This window comes from Denticeps clupeoides, chromosome 8, assembly GCF_900700375.1.
Source record: "Denticeps clupeoides chromosome 8, fDenClu1.1, whole genome shotgun sequence".
Lineage (NCBI taxonomy): Eukaryota > Metazoa > Chordata > Actinopteri > Clupeiformes > Denticipitidae > Denticeps > Denticeps clupeoides.
The window spans coordinates 14565414-14590796 of record NC_041714.1 but is presented as its reverse complement, the minus strand read 5'-3'; the positions used below and the strand labels follow the sequence as shown (position 1 = coordinate 14590796).

Genomic DNA, 25383 nt, shown 5'->3' with positions numbered 1-25383 from the left:
TTTAATCCGATTTAATTGTGATTTTAACCATTCTATTCCCATAAACTGTTCATTATGAAATTTTAATTTAACTGCATTTAATTACCTACAAATTCCGTGGTAATTCTGCATAGTACTGCAGGTTACTTTAAAAAAAAATGTATGGCGTCTCACTACCGGCCTCGACGTAAAGCGTTGCTCCGCCCACTCCGCCCCGACTGGGCGGCGCTTGTGCGCGTTGACGTCACTGATTGACAGCTGACTGTCAGAGACGGAGTCGGTGCCGCGCTCGAGTCGCCGCCGGCGGATTCTACGCTACCGCGTTCGCGCATAGGCTCGAACCGCGACGAGCAGCGGGACAAAGCCGAGAGAGTCGCCCGAGCCCGGCCATGGACGAGCAGGCAGGGCCCGGTGTCTTCTTCAACAACAACAACAACTCCATACTCGCCGGCGCGGGGAAGGGCGCGCTGGCCGACGGCGACGGCGGGGAGGCGGCGAGGGCGCAGTACAGTATCCCGGGGATCCTGCACTTCCTGCAGCACGAATGGGCCCGGTTCGAAGTGGAGCGAGCACAATGGGAGGTGGAGCGGGCCGAACTACAGGTGACCGGCAGCCTTCGGGGCTTTTAATTATTTATTTTGACTAAGACCTCTCTTTTGAAATAGCGTTTATAATCGCGTTAATCTGCTGGTGTCGCCGCGTTGAGCCGACTGGCCAGCGGACTTTTGTCAAAGTCTTTAGTGTGTTTGGAGAAAAAAAAAAAATCTCGGACGATCGGTCTCCGTCTAAACTCGGAATTTTCCCGAATCACCCCGATTCCCTCGGTTCGGAACTGGAAGCTACAGGAATTCCGGCCGAAATAAACGAGTTGAGCGCGGCGTGACCCACTTTACTAACCCACGGCTTTCGCTTTCGTCCGATTCGCGCATTGACCGCGGCGTGCGTTTTTTTTCCCCCCGACTCCCGTGAACACATTTATTCCACGCACTCCGGTCTGACGGGTGTTTATCCGCGCCAGCCCGCTAACTACTCCTGTCCCCGGCCATTGTCGCGACCTGCAGCGGGGCTTTAGCCGCAGGCTAACGGCGACTCCGCCACAGAAAGCGGCGGACTAGCCCAGGCAGCCCGGGGCGAGGAGTCGACACGAAACCCCGGCGCAATGTTCGGACCGGACGCGGGGATGGAAGAGGCTTTTCCCGGCCCGTCTCGGCGGATAGTCCGCTTCCTTGTCCGTCTAACAGGCTAGCATACAGGCTAACGCCGCTGCCGCGGGGACTTCCGCTTACTAGCAGCCAGATCACGTCACTCACGCATCCGCTAATGTCAACTTGGATCGTGTTTGCGTTACAATGCCGTATAGTTTTTACTCTCCATTATGGTGCATACCGGAGTTTATGACATTTCCTGCCTGAGCTTAACCCCTTTCTTGTCTTTTAATGATTTATTTTTACGTTATTGATTTTATGTATGACAGCTAAAACGGAAAGAGACTGTAGGTATGGTGATATGACTTGATGAAGTGCTTCATCTGACATTTTTAGCACCCCTGAATGGCACTCTTTGTGCACTGTGCACATTTCGGTGACAGAAACACAGTCTTGGATAATTATTGTGACCGTAATATGTGAAATGAATCTGCAGCACCCTGTCACAGCTCTCTTGTTTTGTGAGCGGCTTACGTCACCGCGTGGCACTACGGATAGGATTACGGAGCGGTCCGCTGTGGAAGGATGGAGAACAATGAGAGAGGGACGCCGGCGCTTCCTCTCCGGCTTCCTGAGGCTCTCTTCTGAGCGGCAGTAATCCATGCATGGTGGGCTTAACAGAGATTTGATCTATTGTGTCATTCCTTGTGCCATTTTGGACACATCGGATTGGGACCAGGGACCCATTGGGTTGTTTGGGTGGGTGGTGTGCCGAAAAACAAGAAAAGAGAGTAAGAAACCCTGAAAGACATTCCCGGTAGATGAACATCAGGAAATCACTTGGTGGAGGTGTGAGGTCAAGAAAAGCTCAGATTTCAGCCACGGTTCGGGCAGAATTCCCGTTAAGAAGGCCGACCCTGAAATAACCCTTTCTATTTTTAGATAATTATGGCGAACGAGCGCGTGTCAGGCTGCTATTGAAGCCTGCGGACAGATAAGCTTTGTGTACTGCCTGTTTTGTTGGTTCAGGCCAGAAAACTGCTTTGCTTGTTAGTTGCCAGGCATAGCTTGGGTGGTACGCAGAGAATATGTTTGGTCCTGTTCATATCAACATTTTTTTTTTTTTTGTTCGTAATCTGGAGAACAATAATTTTTCAGAATTTTCATCAGAATCATTCGCCTTGTCGAGCATAACAGTCATGCATGTTTACACAATGAGCGTGCACAGAAGTAAGTGTGAGTGTAACTCCTGGAAGGACCCTTTTTTCCTGCGGTTGTGCGAGAAGAGGGGGTATGACGAGTGATCGCATGACCCCCTCCACACGTTCGGTCTGTGCGACGCATAAACAAGTTGCCGTTACTTCGCCATCGTAAATATCATTATCGTAAATTTCCATTTGCTAATGCCATGAAAATTGGAGTTTGCTCTGCATACACAGCCTGTAGATTTTATTCCACTCCATTTTCCAGGTTTGATTGCAGACTGCTAGCCGATCCTCGATCTCCAATGCGGTCAAAGAATTTCTCTAGCCAGAAATATGTATGTTAAGTAAGTCTCAGGCGAGCTGTAGATAACACGCAGGGTGTCGGGATGTGCCAGGGATGTACTCGTTGTGTGTACCGGCCTTAAATGTCAGCAGATTATTAATCAGAGCCTCAGAATATGTAATCATGCCTTTTGTGACATGCCTAATGGCAAAAGCTCTGCCACCAGCCTTGGCGCTCTGGCGTGTCACAAGCTTGTCACCACAACTGCTCCCATCTTATCGCTCCGGTTGCAGATGGCCGCTCACGCTCCTTGAATGTTATGTGTTCCCCTTATCTGGCCCTGAGCATCATGGTCCCATGGCGAACCTCCGTCCAGTTGTGCTGGAACATTTTGCTGCCCATGTGCCGCATCGCTCACTGCCATAACAAGTATTTCTGAGAGGTGCGAGAGACCACGTGGAGACCGACTTGTGGAATTTTGCATGTTATAGATAGAATAAATGAAAGAAATGTATTTTAATGGTTTTTAAAATGTAGATAGCCATACTTTTAGTTAACTAACTTCAACAGCATTGTTTCTGGCAATTGACATATTCGTATTATGTTTGAACAACTATACTCCCCTCTTGAAACTCAGATAATTCCGAGTGATGATCTTTCAAATGCGTTGCTAAATTTGTCGTGCTGCTTGCGTTGATAGCTGCAACTTTTCTGCAAACGGGCTTGTCCACATCTTTTGGTTTCCCCGTTCACCTGACAGCCGAAATAGTTCCAGACACTGCTCTAGGTTTTTACATTTTCTAGCTAGCTTGGTGCTGCGGAATTATGTTTAACGTGTCTCTCATGTAAATATTGGGTCGTCCAGGTAGTCGCGGGATGAAAAATGTTGTAGTCTGTCAGCGATTTCCTTGAACCGGCAGATGCAAAACTGGCCTTTAAGTATCGATACAAGTGATATCAAAATCAATACTTAAATTTTTTTTTTTTCTTTATTGGATTAATTAAAATATATTAAGATTATATTTGATTCTCTTCAAGATCAGACTTTCCTTGTCCTAGAGCTGATTGCTGAAAGAAATGTACTGTACAGCGTGAGAGTCGTTATCAGTGAGTTGTGGAGCGCCTGAAGCCTGAACGGCGTGGTCTGAGGGCCCGGAGGTGTTTGGTGACCCCTGGAACGAGAACGAGCGCTGGTGGCCTACTTATGAACGAACGTAATTCCAGCCGACAGTAATAAGTGACGCAGGCTTGTTTGGTCTCTTTTTCTCTGATTTTTGTCGTCTTAATGTAAGAAACAATGTGCAGAAGGTCTATGGAGCATTGAAGCTGGATTGGCTCCACTGGCTTAAAGAAGTAGCGCTACCACCCAATTCTCTCTTATTTCTGATTAACCTTTAGAATTTGACACCATTAATAAGGGTCCTTAATGAATGATTATTGGGTGGACGCGGTGGAGCTGCAGCTCTGAAGATTACACGCAAGGTGACGGGCTAACCGTCTCGCTGGGAAGCGTTGGTGCTGTCATCAGCTTCCTGTGGCGGCGGCTGCTCCGTTTATCAGCTCGACTGCAGAAGACCCGTGCTGCTGGAGGCAGTGGCAGATGCTGCGAAAGCTTATTGGCTCGTTTGATTGTGGCGGCGACTACCAAGCGTTTCCCTCCCTTTCGTGTGCATGTGGTTAACCACAAGCGCAGCCCATGCACCATGTTTTGACTGTGGAAAGCATAGACCTTTTGCTGGTGTTTTATGCAGAGTAACTACAAAACAGGAGAGACATTAGGGCACCAGATATTAAATAAATGAAACAGTCTGGATATCATTTAAATATCCTGATCCGCCGAGGTGCCACTGAGCGAAGCACCGTCGCCACACGCTGCTCCCCGGGCGCCTGTCATGGCTGCCCACTGCTCACCAAGGGTGATGGGTTAAAAGCAGAGGACACATTTCGTTGTGTACCGCAACGACAATCCTTTCACTTTCATATAATCTACAGAAATGTTAGCTGTTATTTAATATAAAGCCTAGCTCAGTTTTTTTCAGCTGTTCGTGGTTCATTTAGCACAATTGCTACTAATTTCTGCTCATTCTCTATGAACTGTAATGTAATTTTTTTATTGTGTTTTACCAGAGAATGACCCGTGCATATATTGATAGCAGGACCCTGACTGTATATTTGTTGGATATTATTAAACTGCGATAAAGCTCAGTGTAAAGATCAATCATTAATCACAGTTATTGTTTCTTAATCTTCAGCTAAAATGCCCCGAGCATGGCAGGCCATTTGTCGCTGCACTTTTAATCCATGTCCTGTACAACTGATTTGGGGGAAGGTTGTCAATCTCAGACCTGAACGTGACCCCTGAAGCTGTGCGATTTATTCCACCCTCAGCAGGTCTAAGAATAGCGGCACTCATTCTTAGCAGTTCCTTGTGTATTTTGAGAACAGTTTAGGGAAAATGTGAGGGTATTAGCATTAGCCCAAGCTAGAATTGGTAGCCCAAGCTAGAAAAAACAGACTGTCTTTCGGTAGATGGAGGCCACGTGGGAAGCCTGGTGTGCTTTGTCGGTTGTTTATACTCAACCCCTTATTCCTATTCCAGCTACTCATATCATGCATCCATGGACTAAATTATCGGCTCCCTTTTTTTTTGTCGTTGTTGTGCTTTTTCTATCACTGTCCTTGACATTGATATTTACAATCGGCTTTAAATAAAATAGCATGTTTCAGACAATTGATTCATTGGTCAACTAGGGTCCTATGGTTCCCACGATACAGAATGGTGGAATCCAACAAATAAAACTGAATCTGCTATAAAACATGGATTTGTGTATAATTTGCGTTTCTGACCGCTGCAGCCCATTACATGTGTTTCCGGTGGAGGCGTGCCTTTTGCACACCGACGCAATGTAAACGGGCTGTCAGCGATGGTGAATAGGCTGTCTGTGTCGAATCCGGACCGCCTGCCCAATCGTTCCCTGCATGCATGCGCATACGCAATGTTTAGACTTGGCTCGCTGGAGCACCGATGTCTTCAGAAAATTACGGAATTTGAGCGGTTCAATACACCAACTATTTTTTTTATAAATCGGAAGAACAACTCTTAAGAACATATGTGACTACCACGTATAGTCAATAATTTGTATCAGAAAAGAAGCAAACTTAGCGCAAGTGGGTCATGCGAGCAAACTCAGGCAAACAGATCAGCTGATTCAAAACTTGTTTATTTATTTATTTATTTATTGGTATTCCAGATCTCCACAATGTTATTTATTCATTTGCTATGTTGAGGTCAAACGTGAAGCACTTTTATTTTACAAAAGGAAGAATGTGAAATAGTTATTTGCATGAAATGCTCATATTATTTACATGTAAGTGGCTTAAAAAACCAAGGAGTAAATGCCCAAGCACTTTGTTGAATTGTCATGTTGCAGGTTATTTTACCCCCCACCCACTCCATAATCACAGGTGAATAAATAAGTTTATAACGGAAAACATGGAATTCAGAAGAAAAACGGAATTTAGGAAAAATAAAATGGGGCTCTAGTCAACGTGTTTTTGTGTCCAGGTGGGGAATACAGTATTGAAGCAGAAATATGAGTATTTCTCCCTATGTCCCTTTCCCAGATGTCTGTAGGGTTCTTGCTGTAGTTTGCTATATTTCTGTGAAGCTCTAAAAGCTTGTTGCTCGTTTGAAGTTCTTGTATTTTGTAGAACCTTGAGGCTTCATTATTGAAACAGTGTATCAATGTACCAAAGTTTGAGGCCTGTTTGACTGATTGTTCCACAGAAACTTTAAAATCAGAAAGCATGGTTGAGTAATGGATGAAACATCATTTATAATTTGGCACATGGATAAAGTTTGAAAGGCAGGGGGACTGGGCGTTGATTTAATGTGTTCACTCCTGTTAGGTGGATGCTGTGTAGCGACATGTTGTGGAATGGAGGTGGCTCGGGGCATGGTCTTGTGTGGAATGTAGTCTAGCCAGATTGCCAGGGGTTACAACACAGGGTTTAAAATCCAAATCCAAATATTTAGGTTCCATGAAATTATATTTTACGAAATTACGGCACAGATTTGGTCACAATCTTGGTCATATTTCTGTATCACTGGACAAGTATTTCTTGTCCATCTTGGATGTTTTGCTCTCTTGATCTGCAGAGGAAGTGGATTATTTTCCTGAAGACCAGGGCTCACTCACACATACGCGCATGGGGAAGCAGTCCCTCAAGCATCACCCCAACTGTTTGGTTTATTTCTGGTGTTGGTCCTTCATGGGTGGCCACCACCCCCCTTCAATGCTCATCCAGACTCCAGGCAGTGAGAAGTGGAGGATGTGGAGCCAAGTCCCAGCCTTCATTAAAGACCCAGATTTAAGAGTCCTCCGCCTGGACAAGACTGGAAGTGACTGGTCGATAAGTGGGTTACCCACTTAAGTGGCTATGACTGCTGCTGTCTAATACAGGCGGCTCCTATGTCTGCCATTTTTGCTTCAGCTCAATATAAAGACATGGTTTCTATATTTTGTATATGTTTATATAATATATATTTTGACTTTTTGAAGCAGCACGTTGACTCATTCAGCAATCGTTTGAGAATTTCGTCTTTGACAGGGACTATTGTTTGCTGCAGTGTCTTTTCGTGGCGCGTCAGTGGTGTGTGGGTGAGCGAGTGACGGTGGCTTTTTAAATCTCCACTCGTCCTGAGCTTTTCATGTCTTTCTGAATGTGTGTGTGAGTGAGTCTGAGAGAAAGGAGCGTTTTGATTTAATTCAATCCTGGCTTTGATGCTAAAGACGAGCTGGGTAACTTGACTGGCCTTATTGTGGGGAAGTATGGGGGCCTTCGGTAATGAAGCCGAGGCAGATGCACGCTAGTCAGTAGCCGGGCTAATGAGGGATCTGCTTAACCGTGCTGAACACAGACCCTGCAGAACATGTTTACATGCATTGCTTTAGCTTTAAGTTTGAACCCCGGGATGGACGGATGGGGAAAAAATTGAGCTATGGTAGCACTGGAAAGGTCAGTTTTTTTTAAATAAAAATGAAGTGAAATGAAATCACTTCAATCACATGGAGTTTAAGAATCAACCATTTATTTTATTTCTCTGGTGTTACCAGAGGGTATTGCAGGACTCAGTCCTTGGAATAACACTACCGTTGTTATTTATTACCAAGTTCAGACCTCTTCTGTTTGAAGGCTTTCTCTGAAATAAGTGCTTTTGTTTAGTACTTCTGGAATTGAACCTTTAGCAAGGTACCGTCCCCACACAATGCTCACTGTGGGTGATGGGTTAAATGCAGAGGACTCATTTCCTGGTGTTCAAAGTGTGCTGTGCTGTGTATCACTTTCAGTTCAATTTAAGTGTTATAAAAATGAAAAGGCAAGACTCTAAACCAGTATGAATATGGCTGCTTGTTCCAACCACTTTTCTCTCTCACACTCCTACACACCTTCACACTCGCAGTTGGTGCCCACTGCCTTGCAGGGTCCCTGCAGAACTGGGGATCTCTGTCTGGAGAGACAGGAAAATTGATTTTTCCAAACTCCAGACGCCATGAATGACCTCATCAGACATGTGGGGGCTGCTGGACCTTTGGTGTGGACCGTGGAGGCATAACCTTTCCTGCTGGGCTCACCAATGCTCCAAAACATTTACTTTCAGACTTGATTTTTCATCGAAAACATCTGACGTCTTGATTGATTGATTGGCTGCTTAAATCATAATCACATTAACCTGGTAAACCAGGTTACTAGGTCTGTATGTTGATGGTAAACAGCGTATCTTTTTTTTTTTCTTCTTTTTTTACACGATTGTAGGAATGGTGTGAACATTGTAAGCCGCCATGGCCTTACGCATTCAACTTGCCGCTATCGAGGTCTCGCCTTCTCCCCCGTCTCTGTGAACGCTGTATCGGCTTTCACAGCTCTTCAGATGACCGTCATGTTCTGGAACCATTGCATATGTGATGTCAAGAGATGCAACAGAATGTTATTGCTTGAAAAAGAGTGGGTTTATGTATTAAGCTTGTCTCATTTTTTTGAGTAGCAGCTGTTGAGTAACCTATGGAATTCCTGAGATGCCATGTTGCCTCATGGTGGATGGGGCAGTCCTCTGATCTGCTGTTGGTGCCTGCCCTGAATTCGGCTCCCAATGGTATTAGTCTTATCTCAGTCTTTCCTTAGCTATCCAGAAACCAGCTCATGTTCATGCTTTCATCTTCATGTTTTTATTTCTACTGTTCTGCCCACAAACGCAAATCTGGGGGTAGGGAAATATCATGCTCATAATATTCCATAGAAACTATTTCCACAGACTTCAGATCCTTGTCCTGAATTGGACATGTGGCTATGTAGATGTCTGTGCTAAATCCAGCTCCGCCACACTTCTGTCCTGCCGGAGACGTCTTCCCACACGATGGAATGTGCGGAATGCTGCTTGCAGGTTATCGGGTTGTTTTCGAACTGCTCCACCGGCCGGTGTGGAACACTGGAGCTGTTGCTCTTGCAAACACTCAATTCCACCCTCTTATCTTCACTTAAGCCCAGATTTGTGGCGTTTATAGCTTAGCTGGTAATGGATTACTGCACGGGATGACAACATTGCTGGGACGGGCAACGGCATTTTCCCCCCTTTTATTGTTAGGACTAATAAAGAGGGCGCACTTTCCTCCCCTGTTCAGAACACGTCAAACCGAACACTGAGGCTAGTCTCAGACGTTGCTGTTTGTTCACCAAGCTTTGATGAAAGTGAAGCGATTCTGCAGCACAGCACACGGCGACAACGAAATGTGTCTTCTGCTTATAAACATCACCTTAGTGAGCAGTGGGCAGCCATGCAGGCATTGACAACAGAAGTCCAGCGCCACTTGCTCTGCTGCATTTCTGCTCACCTGGGGTCTTCTGACCCTCCCCGAGCGGATATATTGGCATTCATTTGGAAAAAGATTTATTCTATAAATGGGAATCTGGCCCTTAGAGAATGCAAATTATGGTGCGGATGGATTATTTTTTCCAATTATTTCGACCTTTTAATTTATTTACGTTGAAGGTAACGAAATGCTGTAGATCATACGAATGTAATGAATGATCTGGATGGAGCGTCGGAGCCTCCTCCTGCATGTAGTTCCTTTATCGGCCCTCCCCCAAACACTCCCTCCTTACACAGCCTGTTTCTTCTTACTCTGTCCCACACACGCACACACATTCGCACATTGGCTCTGCCTATAATGGAGTCTGTGTCTGGGGGGTGAATAGGACTCATCTGCTCTGTGAGGGGAGACATTCTTCCCCAGGTTCACGTGTCTCAGCGGACAGGAGGGACGCGGCATTACTGCTGCAGATAGACCTGCCACCCCGGTAGGCTGGGTGTGTTATGTGAACCCTGATGAGCCCTTATGACTAAAAGCCTCTTTCCCTGCTTTTGTAGCTCACTTTCCCGTTGCATCAAATCAGCCATCTCTCATTGCCCATTTATGAAATGCTCACATTTGGGCCATTTTCATAAAAACCACCACTCATTCAGAGATTAATGAAATGCTTCATTATGTTGTGGAATTTGGTCCTCGGCGGCAGAATATAAAATCCGTGATGCCATTATAAAAAGAGACAAACCTGTTCAATCAAGGAATCGCTGTGTGTGTGGGCGAGTTCTTTGTGCTCTTCTCGTGTTTCTTGTATTGCACTTTTTTTTTTTTTTTTTTTGTCTGTCCTCTGGAGCATCAGAGATTTATTTAGCTACTATAATTCAGCAGTTCACACTCCCGTGGTTGAGGAGTGGTAGCTGACATCCCTCGAGGATGCTGTCTGAGGAGGAGAGAGGAGAGGATTCTGGGATAGCTGGGTGGAGGGGGTGAGTGGGTAGACCAACGCGCACGTTATTGTAAAGATTAAAGGACTGTGGTGACTCATGAAGCGGCAGCACTTTCCAATGCGAACCCAGAGCCTGCATTGTTCTCTGTTATTGCCATACTCTTACCGAAGGAAAATTGGGTAATTAGGGGGATTTCATGGTTTTTGTTTAGTCCCAAAATCATTGTCTTGCTGTCCCAGTTGCGTTTTCTGCCCATTAATTCTCAAATGTCAGGGCAAGAAGGAATAAAAAACACGTTACGTCAACATCTGGAGAACAAAGGCACCACTCCCACTTTTTTTTTTTTTTTTTTTTTTTAATTATGTTTCAATTTGTCTTCACTGTGCAAATGCTGCACTGCCGGAGAGAAAGGCATCTTGGGTAGGTTCGGTCTGCATGCTACAACAAACCTGGAGAAATGAGTTCTGCTTGCAAACAAAAATTTATCATTTATGTGCTGAAGACTAAGCAGGTTGTATAAACCTTCAATATTTTTTTTTTTTTTTTTGTCACATGTATAGTTATAGTAGTACATCATGCAATGAAATGCATCCTGAACCACCCTGTTTTGACTGTGCATAGTTAAACAAAAGTAATTAAATAAAATGGAACCTAGGGAGAAAATAAAATAGGATAAAATAAAAGGAGACTATTAAGGCTATTAAAAAAGGCTATTAAAAAAAGATTAGGCAAGCTATAACGCAAGCAAGATATTATGTTCGATGAGAACATGAGACAGACATCATGGGTAGTGGATATGTATTCTGTTAAAGTGCATTGTGTAACAGTAACAGATTACAGTAGACAACAGTGGACATTCAGACGGTCGAGGTGTGGTGCCATCTAGGGCCATATGAAACGTGGAATTGTTTAACATTTGTGTTTCTGGTCGTCCATTACACATGTTTCCAGGGGAGGCGGGACTTTTGCATGCCAATCCATGTAAAAGTGCAGTCGGCAATGGTGAAGAGGCCAAGCTGAACAAGCTGATTCAAAATGTGATTTTTATTATTTGCTACGTTTTTTATGTTGACCTCAAAAGTGAAGCATTTCTTTTTTTTTTTTTTTACAAAAGGAAGAATGTGTAATATTGTGAAATGGTGCTTTGCATGGAAACATGGAATTCAGAAGAATTAAAATGGAAAAAATGGAATTTAATAAAACTGATTTCATAGGGCCCTAGGCATGTCCACATTCAGCATCCTTATGGTCTGAGAATAGAAACTGCTCACAACCATGTCGATTGTCAACACCCGAGCAGAATCTGCGTGGATGTTGGATGTGAATCATCAGTCTCTCACCTCGTACCAGTGCGGTTGCCATGCTTCTGCGTGTTAAGTTATTGTGCAGTGACATCGGTGCAGGTGAGCTACCTGTGACTGTTGAGCCACGGTGTCCGTATACAGAGTGTCTCACTTCTCTAACCCTTCAGTGAACTTCGGCTACTGGACACTTTGAATGTTTAGCTGTTTAGACTCTCACGTTGCCTGTAGATGCTTCCTCTCCAGGTGTTTTGTGTCCATGTTGAGAATTCCAGATGCATACATCTTCATAGAGTATGTCTTATGTCCAGCTTTCATTAGAGCACAGGGCTGGAGTGTCATATCCACATAATCAATATTATCAATTATTGAGCTTTTCCCGTCAGATCAACATTCCCATTAGTGGCCTGGTAATGTAAAGACTGACTGTTATCTATAAGGTTTATAAGGTTTTGCTTATCCTGCGGTTGTCATGTTTCTTGCAGGCCCAGATCGCTTTCCTTCAGGGTGAGCGGAGGGGCCAGGAGAACCTGAAGAAGGACCTGGTGCGGAGGATCAAGATGCTGGAGTACGCGCTGAAGCAGGAGAGGTTCGCATGGGATTTTGAAGCTTTTATCAGATTGTTTGAGGAGCCTATCGGCGATCATGTCATATATACATTATAGGCGGTCTTGCTGGTGAGAAATTGTCAGGGGTCCTGTTCGCTGCATTTCTCTGTGGTGAGATCAGAGTCGCTTCTGTCGGCTGATGACAAGGTCACCACTGTTCCGTTCTCAGCGAGGACCACATTTCCTCTTCGTATGCCAGGCCCTTTTGCTCTTCATGTCATGTTGCCATGGTAACGCCTGTGACATGTTTTCCGCCCCCCCCCCTCATGTGTTAGGACATATTCACAAGAATATGTTTGGCTTAAGATGTTTCCCAGTTTATCTGAATGTTTTTTGGGAATAGTGGATCTATCCAAAAATACTAGTGATGCAGAAAGCACATGTACCATTTTATTTATTTATTTATTGTGTGGTTGACCTGTGACCGAGTGGTTCGCAGCAATGAAACTTGCTGTGATTGATTGGGTGATATCCACCTGTCGTTGTTTAAAGAATTGCTGTTCCAAAGCAATTATTCTACCATTGTGCCAAAAAGCAACGGTAGGACTGAACCCAGAATTAGTGGCATTATTTGATGTTCCCAACCAGATATTGATACTTAGTGTTTAACATTCACACTGTCAAAAATTGTCCTCCCTCCCCACTTTTCCCACCACCTCATTTAAAACCACCATTCCGCCCCTACGTAAGGTGACTCGTAAAACCCTAAGATGACAGGAGGTGGGGCTACATAGGTGCTCATGTTGATCCGTGCTCGTTATTACACCAACACCCCGTGGAACAGAATGATTTCAATATCATATCATAGGATGACTATAATCTCTATAATTCCACTACCATAAAGCTATCACAATGAGCAAAAATGGCTCCAACATGCAGTAAATTTTAGTATTTACAGCTTTGTTTATGGTAGCTGAGGCTGAAACATTCAGTCCTTCATTCAGCTTTTGAACAATTTCCTTTTGAGAATCAGGAGTGATTTGATGTTTTAACCTCCCAGATGGTTACCAATTTCCCATGCTACCTAGCAACATTGCCCCCCCCCCTTCCCTATCCACTCCCAAGCCCTTGAAATAGTTGCAGCTCCATGTGGGTAGTGTGGAATGCAGGATGTTCCAAATTTGAAAAGAATTTAATTGTGAGTAGACCACAGGTATTTCATTCCATTGTATTTACTGTTATCACTCAAGACATTTTTTTTCTTCCCTATTGGTGCATAGTTCTGCTAATTGAATGTACATATTTGTATAAAATTAATTACTAGTTTGCTTAGAGCATTCAGATGTCCAAAAATAAATCTACAGTGTTTTGCTGTTGACTCCACCCATCGTTTTCTGTTTCTTCTCAGGGCAAAATATCATAAGCTGAAATATGGGACCGAGCTAAGTCAGGGTGACATGAAGCCCCCAAGCTATGACTCTGGTGAGTTTTGTGTGTGTGTGTGTGTGTGTGTGTGTGTGTGTGTGTGTGTGTGTGTTCACATGCATCATTCCACATGAAAACACACTTTAATAAATGTAATTGCTTTGTCCATACCAGATGTAATCAATTTAATATTGATAACATTAATAAAATTTCACATTCACAGTATTAGATGTCACTTATTGAGAACTGATCTTTATTCTTTATATCTGCATACTTCATAATCATGTTTTGGGTTTTGGAGGCCAGTTCTAAATATATTTCAATGGTGATATAACCAATCACTGTTATTATTCATGAAGAGCTGATGAAGGAGATGAAGTGGGTTGTGATTTTGGATGCAATCCATGCTTTCCACAAGCAGACATGACCTAGTTTAGACACACGCACAGACAAATTCATGCAAATTAACAACACCTCCTCGTCTGGCACTGCCGATCATTGCCAACACAGCCCTCTAACCAGGCAGCACATCTCCATTGCAGCACCACACCCTCCATGCTTCTCATTTGATCAGGTTCTGCAGGCCTGTTCAACTAAAGCCTACTCTAGAATCATGGACTGCAACTCTTCAAGTTCTCTCGTCAGCAGTCACCCAGTTCACCGGATTCATACGTGTCCCTTAGCTTTTTTTATGGATTCATAATGAATCTGCATCTGTTTATATTCACTGGTATGTGTGTGTGGTTCCAGGCTAAAACTCATCTAACCATGAGTCAGCAGCCTGTAACACACACTTTGTTTTGGGCTGGGCTTGTGTGTGTAGAAGAGTTTTGATTTTCTCCTCTGACCTCTGTTCCAGATGAAGCCAATGAGAATGAGACACCGGGGTCGCTGAACAACCAGCTGTCCTGGAAACAGGGCCGCCAGCTTCTCAGGCAGTGAGTATGAGTGCATGGCCACCTAGTCATCATCTCCATCTCAGTCATCTTCATGCCCTTACATAGGTATGGCACTTACACAACACTGTTTTCATGAAGTAAGACGCTGCATTACACACATGGCAGAACATGTGGGCACATGCAGTCAAATACCAACTGTGGGGAGAAAAAAAACAAAGCCCTAGACCAATTTACATGCCTCCTCCCCTTCGTCGTGTTCTACTTCCAAATGCCCTTTATGAAAACACTTTCCCACCGTTTTGGCTCAGTAGCACATTTCCAAGCTTCAGTTGAGCACAGAAAGATTTCCGCTGTGACTCTTTCCATCACTTTCCTCCCACTTAGCAGCTCTACCCAGCTCCCTTGTCCTTTCCACACACCGGGAATCGGTCTACACTTTTGCTGTTCCCTGCGTCACACAGTTCAGAAGTGTGTTGTACTTTAGTCTTAGTTAGGACCAGATGAGACCCAGGATCGCTCAGACCGTTGTAATCTCACTACAAATCTTTTAATATCTGACTGTACACTGTGTGTGGGGGGGGGTGACTTTTTGGTATGTGAAGAGTCTCTTACTCAATAAGAGAAGAATGTAGAAACTGTGAGGGGCCATGTGTAGGTAGCATGTTTACATTGATTATATATTATTGATACAGGTATTCGTGATGACTGATTCATGAAGTCTCACAGTTTTTCCACTATCATTTTTTAAAATGCAGGGATCAAAGTTTTTTTTTTTAGTTGAATTGGTTGCAAAGATTTCATGATTCCCTGACTGTGCAATATTGTGCAACATGTAAGACTCTTACCTACTTTACCAACATGAGATGCCCTGTTTTTTAAACTGGATCATTGACTAGACCTGGGGGGCGGGGGGTGGTCCGATGGTGAGCCCTGTATTGTATATCGATGGGATTTTAATACGAGTTATTCAGTATCATTTACATCTTCAACTATGTTTTCTTTTCCTTTTTTTTCTGCTTCAACACTTTTGAAATGGTTGTATATGGTTTTAAAATTTCATGCATCATGAACAAAAATCACATTATAGGCCATATAATTAAATTTACTCACTCATCTGTTCATTAACTCCTTTGCCCACAAATGTAAGTTCTTCCCTTGCACTTTTTACATTTGATGTGTGGCATGGTGAAAGTGGGCATTGGCTTTAGAAGTCGCTCTTCTGATCAATCCGAATGTTATCATATTGTCACCTCGCACTCACACACTCACTCACATCCCATCTGTCCCTCAGCGCACAGCCACACTGCTTTATTCATGAGCGTGTGTCAAGTGACAGATCGATGGCATGTGGAACTCTGCCCCCTCCAACCAATTAGAACTTCCGCTGTGAGTAGCACTCCGGCCCTGCGACACAGAGCCATCATTGATCTGTGTGTGTCACTATTAGAGGACACAGCTGTGCCACCCTCTCTAAAGGCACACGCATGCTCACACACACGCACACACATATGGGACCTGCCTGGAGGTCAGAGGCCACTTTCAGATCTCTCTGCTCAGTATGTTTGAGAGCGTGGCACCATGCTGTTGAGCAGTGCTGTATTTGAACCATGTTTCTGTCCTTCATTCTTTTTCACACTTCAATGAAATTAAGTTAGGTCATACTACACTGTTCTAAAATTTCTCAAGTGCTGTGCCAGAAGCAGTCAAACATTCCTCTGCACACAAGTCAAAATCTCCAGAACCTGCTGTGACCTGTTGTAGAGCAGTTTCACTCCCGGAAAACGAGACTGCTCGTCACAGCCTACCAACAGAGCATTAGCAGAATCATCTGTGTTTTAGAGACTGACAGCTCCCCCTGTCTGCAACTACAGGTACCTACAGGAGGTAGGCTACACGGACACAATCCTGGACGTGAAGTCCCACAGGGTCCGTGCTCTGCTGGGCCTGGCGGGGGACGGTGGCAGCGGGGACCGTGGCAGTGACCACTCCATGTCGGAACCCCTGGTCAACGGGACCGACACCAAGCCCAAAGGAGCCAGCACCACGGGGTGTGTTTCAGTTGCATACATGCGTTCAACACATCAAACTTAATAGCAGTGGCCATTTTATGGGCAATTGCTGATCATTGTGAACAGTCAGTCATGCAGTGTGGGGTGGAGGTGGTTTAAAAGGACACTCGCTCACTGGTTGACCATGCTGCCTCAAAAGGCATTCATTGTATATGTAAATGATTTGTTTCAATGATTGTTTTAACGTGTTTATGAAAAAGACTTAAATTATCTTGTTTGTTAAGATAGACAGAGAGGGGAAATTTACCAATGTGGGTAAAATTCAAGTCTCCCTAGTAAATACACCTTTGGTCAATCTTGTGCTTGTAATTATGAAACTTGTTCATCTTTTGTTCTGCATAGACGTCACATGGGTTCATCAGGTCAACCTTTTATTGAGTCTTTTAGGCTTTAGGGATTGCAGGCAGTCATTTTTATTAAACTGACTACCTTTACCATATTCATTTATTTTCAACTCTTATGTATTCTGAAATGATGTATTAAGAAAATTTTTCTGATTTATGGTTTTTGATTGGGTGTGTTTCAACTTTAATAAAGGAAATCAGAGTCGTCTAACTCCAGAGAGGTGATTGAGGCATTTAAGTTCATTGAGAATGCTGTGGCAGAGTTCAGTGATGAGGACGAGGATGAAGACAGCGAGGGGAAGGACAGGACCATCATAGACTCAGGGACGGTGAGTTGTCATGTCACGAGCTGCTGCTTTTCCTTCTTCCCATGAAGATGCCATTTTAACTAGTATCTTTTTTTTTTTTTTTCCCCCAGATCGTGAGGAAGAAGCCCAACTCCTCCACACATCTGTCTACCTCCAGGGAGCATATAGAAGACATGGACACAGAGGAGGCCTTGAAGGGCTTCGACTTCCTCTCCAGCCCAGATGAGATGGACACCTCCCCAGATTTGCGGAGTGCAGGAGACGGGACTGACTGGGGTGAGCCATGCATTGCAGTGTTTGTGCACAGTTAAAAATGGTCATAATTCATGTTGGAGGTTTTTGTGTAGCATGATACTTTGGTCAGGTCCATTTACATGAACGTTCTTTACAGCAGCTGTATGGTTTTGAATGACATTTTTAATCCTGTGTGCCTTAATGAAATGATTTCTTCTCCTGGATTCATTGACTGCAGCTCCTCATCCATGTTCAGTGGTGGTGCACATGTTCCATGACACCCATTCACCCCCCCAAACTGTTTCTATTGTATTGTTTGTACCCCGGGACTCATCAGTGTCTCCCCTGTCAGTCCCCTCCACCTCTCACCTCTGTGTGCATTAGTGCATCTTACCTGAGGCTCGTATCCTCAGTGTTTCAGCTCCATAGATCCTTTAAACTGGTGGGCCGTAAACATTTCCGTAGGAGAGTACAGAGGATTATGATAGTCAAGGTCTGCTGATACAGGCCATCATGTCAATACATATCATTGGTATAAATTCTAAAAGGAGTCAGTGTATAGGGAGCTGAATGATGCTCTCACCTACAAATTTACATGATCAGCCCAAAAATATCAACTGTTAATAGAAAACTCCTACAAGTATAACATTTTATTTGTATGACACGCGGCACCCTAAATAGCATGTAAGGCTGTATTTAGTCTGTGACGCCTGTTACGTACATATTTAGCCTGTAGTTAGGTGTGGAACTGGCCTGTGTGCTTCGTCACTCAATATTTGTGGTAAATGACTGTACATGATCCAAAATCCCCACCCAGGCTTTGATCTGGCGTTGGAAGAGGAATGGATTTTTCTAATTTAGTTTGCCTTCTGGAGGGTTCTATCTTCCTCCTCTGGAGGGTCATGGCGTCACGTGTCTGGGTGTTGCTGTGTGTCCCCCTGTGTAGAGAAAGAGGAGCAGAGCCCAATGGCTGAGGCCTGGGACGTGGACCAGGGCCTGATAACCAAACTGAAGGAGCAGTACAGGAAGGAGCGCAAAGGGAAAAAGGGGGTGAAGAGTAAGTGCACCTGGGGGCACCCTTCCCTGTCCTCTCTCTATCTCTGTGCCAAAATGGACACAGAGCGACCAGTCGTAACGCGCTGAACCCTAGCATGAGCCTTTTCTCGTCTTTCAGTTCTGAAGCTCTGCCTTCTGCCTACTTCCATCGTTCTTTGTGTCTGTGTGAGTTTGTGTGTGTTTGTATGCATACGAGAGTTTACGGTCACCTGTCTGTCAGCATGTTTGTCTATAATGTTTCCCATCTGTTCTCGAACCCGTATGTTTTTGTCATCGGTTTATTTTCTTCACAGCCTCTTCCCGCCCAACCTTCTTCTTGACCTCCCTCCTCTACATTCAGATTCTTCCTCATCATTTGTCTTTTCAATTTTGCTTAATATTTTTAATTCAAACTTTCAGTTTCTTTCAAGACTGACGTGACCTTTTAGGCTCTTAATCATTTGCCCCCTTCTGCCAGGGCCTGCTGGCAGCAGCTCCTGCCCCATCATTGCACCATCTTTTCCTGTTGCTTTCTAGCTGCTCTCCTATCGTCTACAGGGATATGTTTTCCTGCATTTTGAATTTAGCTGCTTTGGAGGGCAAAAAGAAAAAAAGAAAATTCCTGCTGTAGCAACCTGAAAATTCAAGAAATTAAATATTTAAATGTGTAAAGTGTATGAGAAAGTTAGTTGAAGGAATACCTGAAATCAGAAGTTTCCTTTAGAAACTCACTGCTCTCGCTTCATTTGTTTTTTTCATTTGTTTTCTAAGCTTCTCTCCCTTTATCAGAAGTTCATTAATTAGTTCCTTTACTTTTTCTCTCAATATCTCTTTTGGGCTGCCACTGCTGACAACCCCCATGTACTTTCTGTAGTGACTCTGCACGCTTGCACCCTGATCAGTCTGATAACAGTGAATCGGTCTTGGTGACTGCTCAGTTTATAATGTTGTGTGTGTTCACATGGATCTCAGGACCCAACCGCTCCAAGCTGCAGGACATGCTGGCCAACCTGAAGGATGTAGAGGAGCCTCCACCAATACAGCCACCCATGACACCCCCATCCAGACCCAGCGTCCCGCGGCTCAGTGAGCACGATGCCAACAGACCAGATGAAGGTAAACGTCATGTTCAGCAATATCTGAGATTTTTTTTTTTTTTTTTTTTCAAGTTAGTCATATTATGCATGTGAATGTACTTGTGGAATTGGTAGACAGCATCACTTGTTTTGCTTTATTATTCGCTTTTTATGACTTGATTGGTTGCAAATGCAGTATAGTCAATGGTGATATGGTTTCTGAAAGCTGCATCTCACTCTGTATGTTTGTCTAGTGGAGGCCCTCACTTTCCCCCCTACATCCGGGAAGTCCTTCATCATGGGCACGGATGAATCCATGGAAAGGGAACTGGGGCTTGGGGAGCTGGCTGGCCTCACCGTGGCCAACGAGGCGGACAGCCTTGGTTATGATGTGAGTGCAGCAAGTGTCATCTCACCTGGGAGGAGTCACAAGAACAGCATTTCATAGTTTTGTAATTGGAAGTCAAAAGGTCATGTGAATGGTAGTAGCCTAGTGGGTAACACTTGTGCCTATGAACCAGAACTTCACAAAGTCACAGGTTCAAGTTCAAACCCCACTTACCACCATTGTGTCCCTGAGCAAGACACTTAATTTAGGTATTAATCAGACGCCTTTATCCAGAGTGACTTGCCAATCAGTAGTTACAAGGACTGGCTCTCTGGAGACACTCAGGGTTAAGTGTCGTTCCCTCTAACTACTGATTGTGAGTCGCTCTGGATATGGGCATCTGATAAATGCTTTAAATGTAGATGTGAACACTGACTGTTGAATGACGTTGCTTAGTGACTGCCATTTCCTTCATTTTTTTAGAATCTTGCAGTGAAGTTATTTAATTTCTATATCTTAATTAAAGTATGTCTCATTAATTAAATCCTGACTAAGTTCTGAGGTTCAGGCCCACTGAGGGCCTTCAGGTCATGACTGCTGTAGCAGCATGTATATTTTTAATCAGGCCCAAGGTTATTATACTTATATTTTGCACTTAGAATTTGGCACCAACGCAAATAATTTTCTAAATACAGCATCATTGTAATGAGGTCAGAAGGTGAACTTGTTGACGTTCCACTGTTAAATTATACCACTTTAGTTTTAATCAATACGGCTCATTACACCAAACAAATTAATTTAGTTCATTTTTTATTCCTAGGCATCACTAAATGCTAAACAAGCATCATTAACCACAAATCCCATTATGGGATGTGTTTTCCTGGCACTATACAAAACAAAGTGTGATGTTTATGAACATACCCCATGCACTGTCACACTTTGTGATGTCCACTGACCTAACCTGTGTGCAAAAGGTACTAGTGTAAAGAACCATTGAGAAAGGGAGGAGTAGCATCTGGGTGTGTAAAGTATTTGGGGAATTAAGTAAAATAGATAAGAAATAAATTATTTGCAATGTTTGTATGCACGTACTATGTGGTAAACAAGGCTCGCTGAACAATGAAAAATAATATATTTTTTGTCTGTTGTGTTAGATTGGCAACAATAAAGACGCCCTGCGAAAAACGTGGAACCCAAAGTTCACACTACGCAGTCACTTTGACGGGATCCGCGGCTTGGCCTTCCACCCTGTGGAACCCGTTCTGGTGACCGCCTCTGAGGACCACACCCTGAAGATGTGGAACCTGCAAAAGACCGCCCCAATCAAGAAGTGAGGATTTCTTCTATCTGATCATTGTGAATGACCTTAGACCTTTACTGTACTCTTGAGTGACATCAAGGTCTTTTTCTTGTTCTTCTCTTCTTCCCCAACAGAAGTGCCTCCTTGGATGTGGAACCAATATACACTTTCAGAGCTCATCGGTAGGTACTGTGTATGTGGATGGTTAGTCCTGTTATATGCAATGCTGTATGTGTGTGTACATCCCTGCTGTGCTACTGTTTCAGGGGAGCAGTTCTGTGTGTGGTGATGAGCAGTACAGGAGACCAGTGTTTCAGTGGAGGGGTGGATGGAACCATCCAGAGTTGGAACACCCCCAGCCCCAGTATAGACCCTTACGACTCCTACGGTAAAGACAGCTGGCATGACAACTCTCTGCTGAAAGTATCCCTGGGTGGTTGAAGCCTGGTGGGTAACACACTCGCCTGTGAACCAGATGATCCAGGTTCAATCCCCACTTACTACCAGTGTGTCCCTGAGCAAGACACTTAACCTTGAGTGTCTCCAAGGGGGGACTGTCCCTGTAACTACTGATTGTAAGTTGCTCTGGATAAGGGCATCTCATAAATTCTGGAAATGTAAATTATTTACATTGTATTGAGGGTATGTATTATCATCACTTTGCATTCATTTGCTTAATTTAAAATTAAGCAGGGACACAGAACATTGGTCATGTTCTTTCTGTCAGTATCGCCTGCAACATTTTATATTGTATGCAGCTATATTATATTACTCAAGTTTTTTTTTTCCCTCTAATCTTTCACCGTAGAGCCCTCAGTCCTCCGTGGGGCACTGTGTGGCCATACAGATGCCGTTTGGGGTCTGGTGTACAGCAGCGTCCATCAGCGCCTCCTCTCCTGCTCTGCTGATGGAACTGTCCAGATCTGGAATGCTGGCAACACCAGTCCTGCTATCGCAGTGTTTAATAATAACAAAGGCATGAAAACAAGCTCTTTTTCTTTCATGATTGTTGTATGGCCCTTTCCTGTTCATACATTTTCTCATTACATTTTCTATTAATTAGCTGTAGTCGCCATTCCTTCATTTAGTGTTTGTGTCTTGTGTCTACTATCAGAACTGGGCATTCCCTCCTCAGTGGACCTTGTCTGCAGTGATCCAGCCCACATGGTCACCTCCTTCAGCACAGGAAGGATTGGCCTCTTCAACATGGAGACACGCCAACTTGTCCTCAGCTTTGAGTCTGCAGTAGAGCCTGGTACAGTCTCCTGCCCAGCCCTAGTCGGGCACATGTGCTTTTGAGTTTAAATGACACTCAAGCATAAGTTAAATTAGTCCAGAAGCTTAATTATTTTCTTTGCTAATCACAGCTCAATTGCACAGATGCTTGAGTACTGCATCTGGAAAATAGCAAAATGTTGGTCTTTTGTGCAGCCATTTTGAAGCTTTATACCAAGTTCTTGGTCAGATATTGGTTGCAGCCAATTGCAAAATAAATAATTATCGAATTAGCTTGGCCATTCACTTCATATGAACCCAACTCCATGGGCTCTGAATGTTAAAGGCCTTCTGTGTCTCTGCATAGGTTCTCCATGTCAGATCAACAAAGTGCTGAGCCACCCGACACTCCCCATCACCATCACAGCACAGGAGGATCGCCACATCAAGTTCTTCGACAACAACACAGGTTTGGCTTTTTTTTGCTTGTCTGTTTTAAATTACATTGTGATCATTTCAAATGCCGAAAGGAAGAGTGGAGCTGAACTTTCTGCTTTCTTTTCAATCCTCATAGGAAAACTAATCCACTCAATGGTGGCTCATTTAGATGCAGTCACCAGCCTGGCAGTTGATCCAAATGGACTCTATCTGATGTCTGGTAGTAAGTGTCTCTGTGCAATAACTGGAGTATCAAATTTTTTCTAAATCCTTTCTGTGCTGCATGTTTCTGTTTCAACACAAGAGGGCACAATCACCCCCGCTTGAGTCTGGCTTATGATTTTAGTAGAAACCTCAGACTTTGGTAAAGCCGTTCTTCTCACTGCCTTATCCTTATGCACCTCTGTATTACATTTTTCCATTTACATTTGTACACATTTCTTCCTTCCCCCCAAGGCCATGACTGCTCCATCCGTCTGTGGAGCCTTGAAAACAAGACGTGCATCCAGGAGTTCACCGCTCATCGCAAGAAGTTCGAGGAGTCCATCCATGATGTTGCGTTCCACCCGTCCAAGTGCTTCATTGCCAGCGCTGGAGCAGATGCACTTGCCAAGGTCTTCGTATGAGACTGTTCTGGTCTCCTCCCAAGGGGCGGGGTCTCCCATGGGACAGAGACCAATAGGGAGATGTGGTGAGGCCTGGAGGCACCGTCCCTTCTCCATTTCAGTCTGCTCCTTTTCCACCCCTGGCTTCCCTCTGAGCTCTCTGGACCAGTTGAGACTATGGATGGACCGTAAGAGGCAGCACTAGTGTCAACCACAAAGCCAGATAGGAGAATGTGAGAGGGGGTAGAGGGGACGTGCTGGACACACAAAGCCCCACCTCCAGCAGACCCTCACAGACCAGGGTGCTTTCAGCCACTGTGGCTGTAACTCTGAAACACATTGGCATCACAGCAGCTGTCAGGTCTCCAAGTGGAGGAGGATGGGCCATGGAATCTGTAGGGTAGGTCCAACCAGGTGTTTCTCTGAACATTTTTCCTCTGCCACGGACTGGGTTTTGGATACATTTTTTTTCCCCTCTCTGCTTCCTCTCGGATGTGGGATTGTTGCGTGCATCCTGGATGCACATACAGGCATATTGTGTCTGCATCGTACATATACAGGTGGACTGGAAGGCTGGTGTCAGCTGTCAAGGAAGACCCCTTCTGACTGCCTTCATTTTCTCATTTTAAAACATTTATTGACAAATGTGCCTTTGCTTCAGAAAGGTCTTGAATTGTTATTTTACCACTTTTTTTTTTCTTTTTTTTTTTTGACTTGGGGACTTGTCCAGTGGATCGTGATTGCGTCCATTTTAACAGTACATTGGATGTAAAATTACAAATTGAAAAGATTATTATAAATATATAAATAGAAAATATATAAATATATATATTCAGTCTTAAACCTTAAAGTTCAGTTGAACGTTTGAGTGTGAATCTTTTTGATACTATGTTGAAGTGTGTGTCATATGCAGTTGATAGCCATCCTGGCAGTTTTAGAGAAACCTTGAAAGTGAACATTTCCTGTTGTCCACATTGGCTGGTGTGATAGAACTTCTCCCTAGACTAATAAAGACAAAGGACTCCAAAATGGTTTACGGTTTATTAGTAGAAGCAGAAAACATTCAACTGTGTGAAATGTGCGTTTTACACAAGCATTTCACAGAACAAACACTTTTTCCTTTTCACGTCCAATAACTATATTTTTCCTTACATTGGATTAGACTCTGAAATAAAAGAAAGGTCTTCAACACCTAACCAACTCTCCTGCAGCATGAGCCTTCTCCATCCTCTCTGCGTTCTGACCAAACTCTCCTCTCGTTCCCTCGCTCCTGTGAGAGTGCCTATGGCCTATCCAGTTTAAACTTTAAAGTCACATACATGTGCCGACTGTTACAGTGAGTTTGCTGAAAGTTTTATTGGTCCACTGTGACCTGTTTGGTAATATCATTGGTCTTATATGATTGAGTAAATGTGTTTGCAGCAGAAAGGTAGTTGGCCTTTACAGAATTTAGCAGACACTCTTATCCAGATTGAATTTAGATGAGTGCTTTAATATTCTTTGGAAAACCCTCGTTTGGTTCACTAGGACCCGATCTCTGGATACCATTCGCATAACAACTCAGAACAAAGCAGTCATTTTTATATATATAAATGTAATGTAAGAGCTCTTTTAGTCCCAACATCTTCTAAGCTGGAAGGTTTTCAGTTTGCATTTGATGTCCGAACAGATCTTTAATGACCCAAGACCGAGAAGAGTCTGGATGAATTCTTTCCTGGTACCGTATGAGATGGTGGTACCAGTCAAGCAGTGCATGAGAATTGGAGAGATTAAGGTGCAGCGCTAGGAGTGATGAGAGATCTGAGGCTGGAGGAGCTTGACCCTTCCTTGGCTTTT

General features: G+C 44.0%; 1 protein-coding gene across 2 annotated transcripts; it reads left to right on the top strand.

Annotated features, from left to right (window-relative positions):
- The first annotated feature begins 230 nt into the window (after window positions 1-230).
- Window positions 231-24576, top strand: LOC114796221 (striatin-like). 2 transcript variants are annotated; one of them, XM_028990210.1, is made up of 18 exons: window positions 231-581; window positions 12209-12312; window positions 13680-13753; window positions 14556-14634; window positions 16467-16643; window positions 17202-17337; window positions 17427-17592; window positions 18497-18607; window positions 19558-19701; window positions 19916-20052; window positions 21144-21319; window positions 21424-21471; window positions 21556-21677; window positions 22098-22265; window positions 22404-22544; window positions 22872-22973; window positions 23079-23165; window positions 23399-24576. In XM_028990210.1, the coding sequence occupies exons 1-18, from the start codon at window positions 369-371 to the stop codon at window positions 23566-23568; spliced, it is 2355 nt and encodes a 784-aa protein (XP_028846043.1). In that variant the 5' UTR covers window positions 231-368; the 3' UTR covers window positions 23569-24576. The 2 variants fall into 2 exon arrangements, with proteins under 2 accessions (XP_028846043.1, XP_028846044.1); XM_028990211.1 differs by lacking the exon at window positions 18497-18607.
- The last annotated feature ends 807 nt before the right edge of the window (window positions 24577-25383 follow it).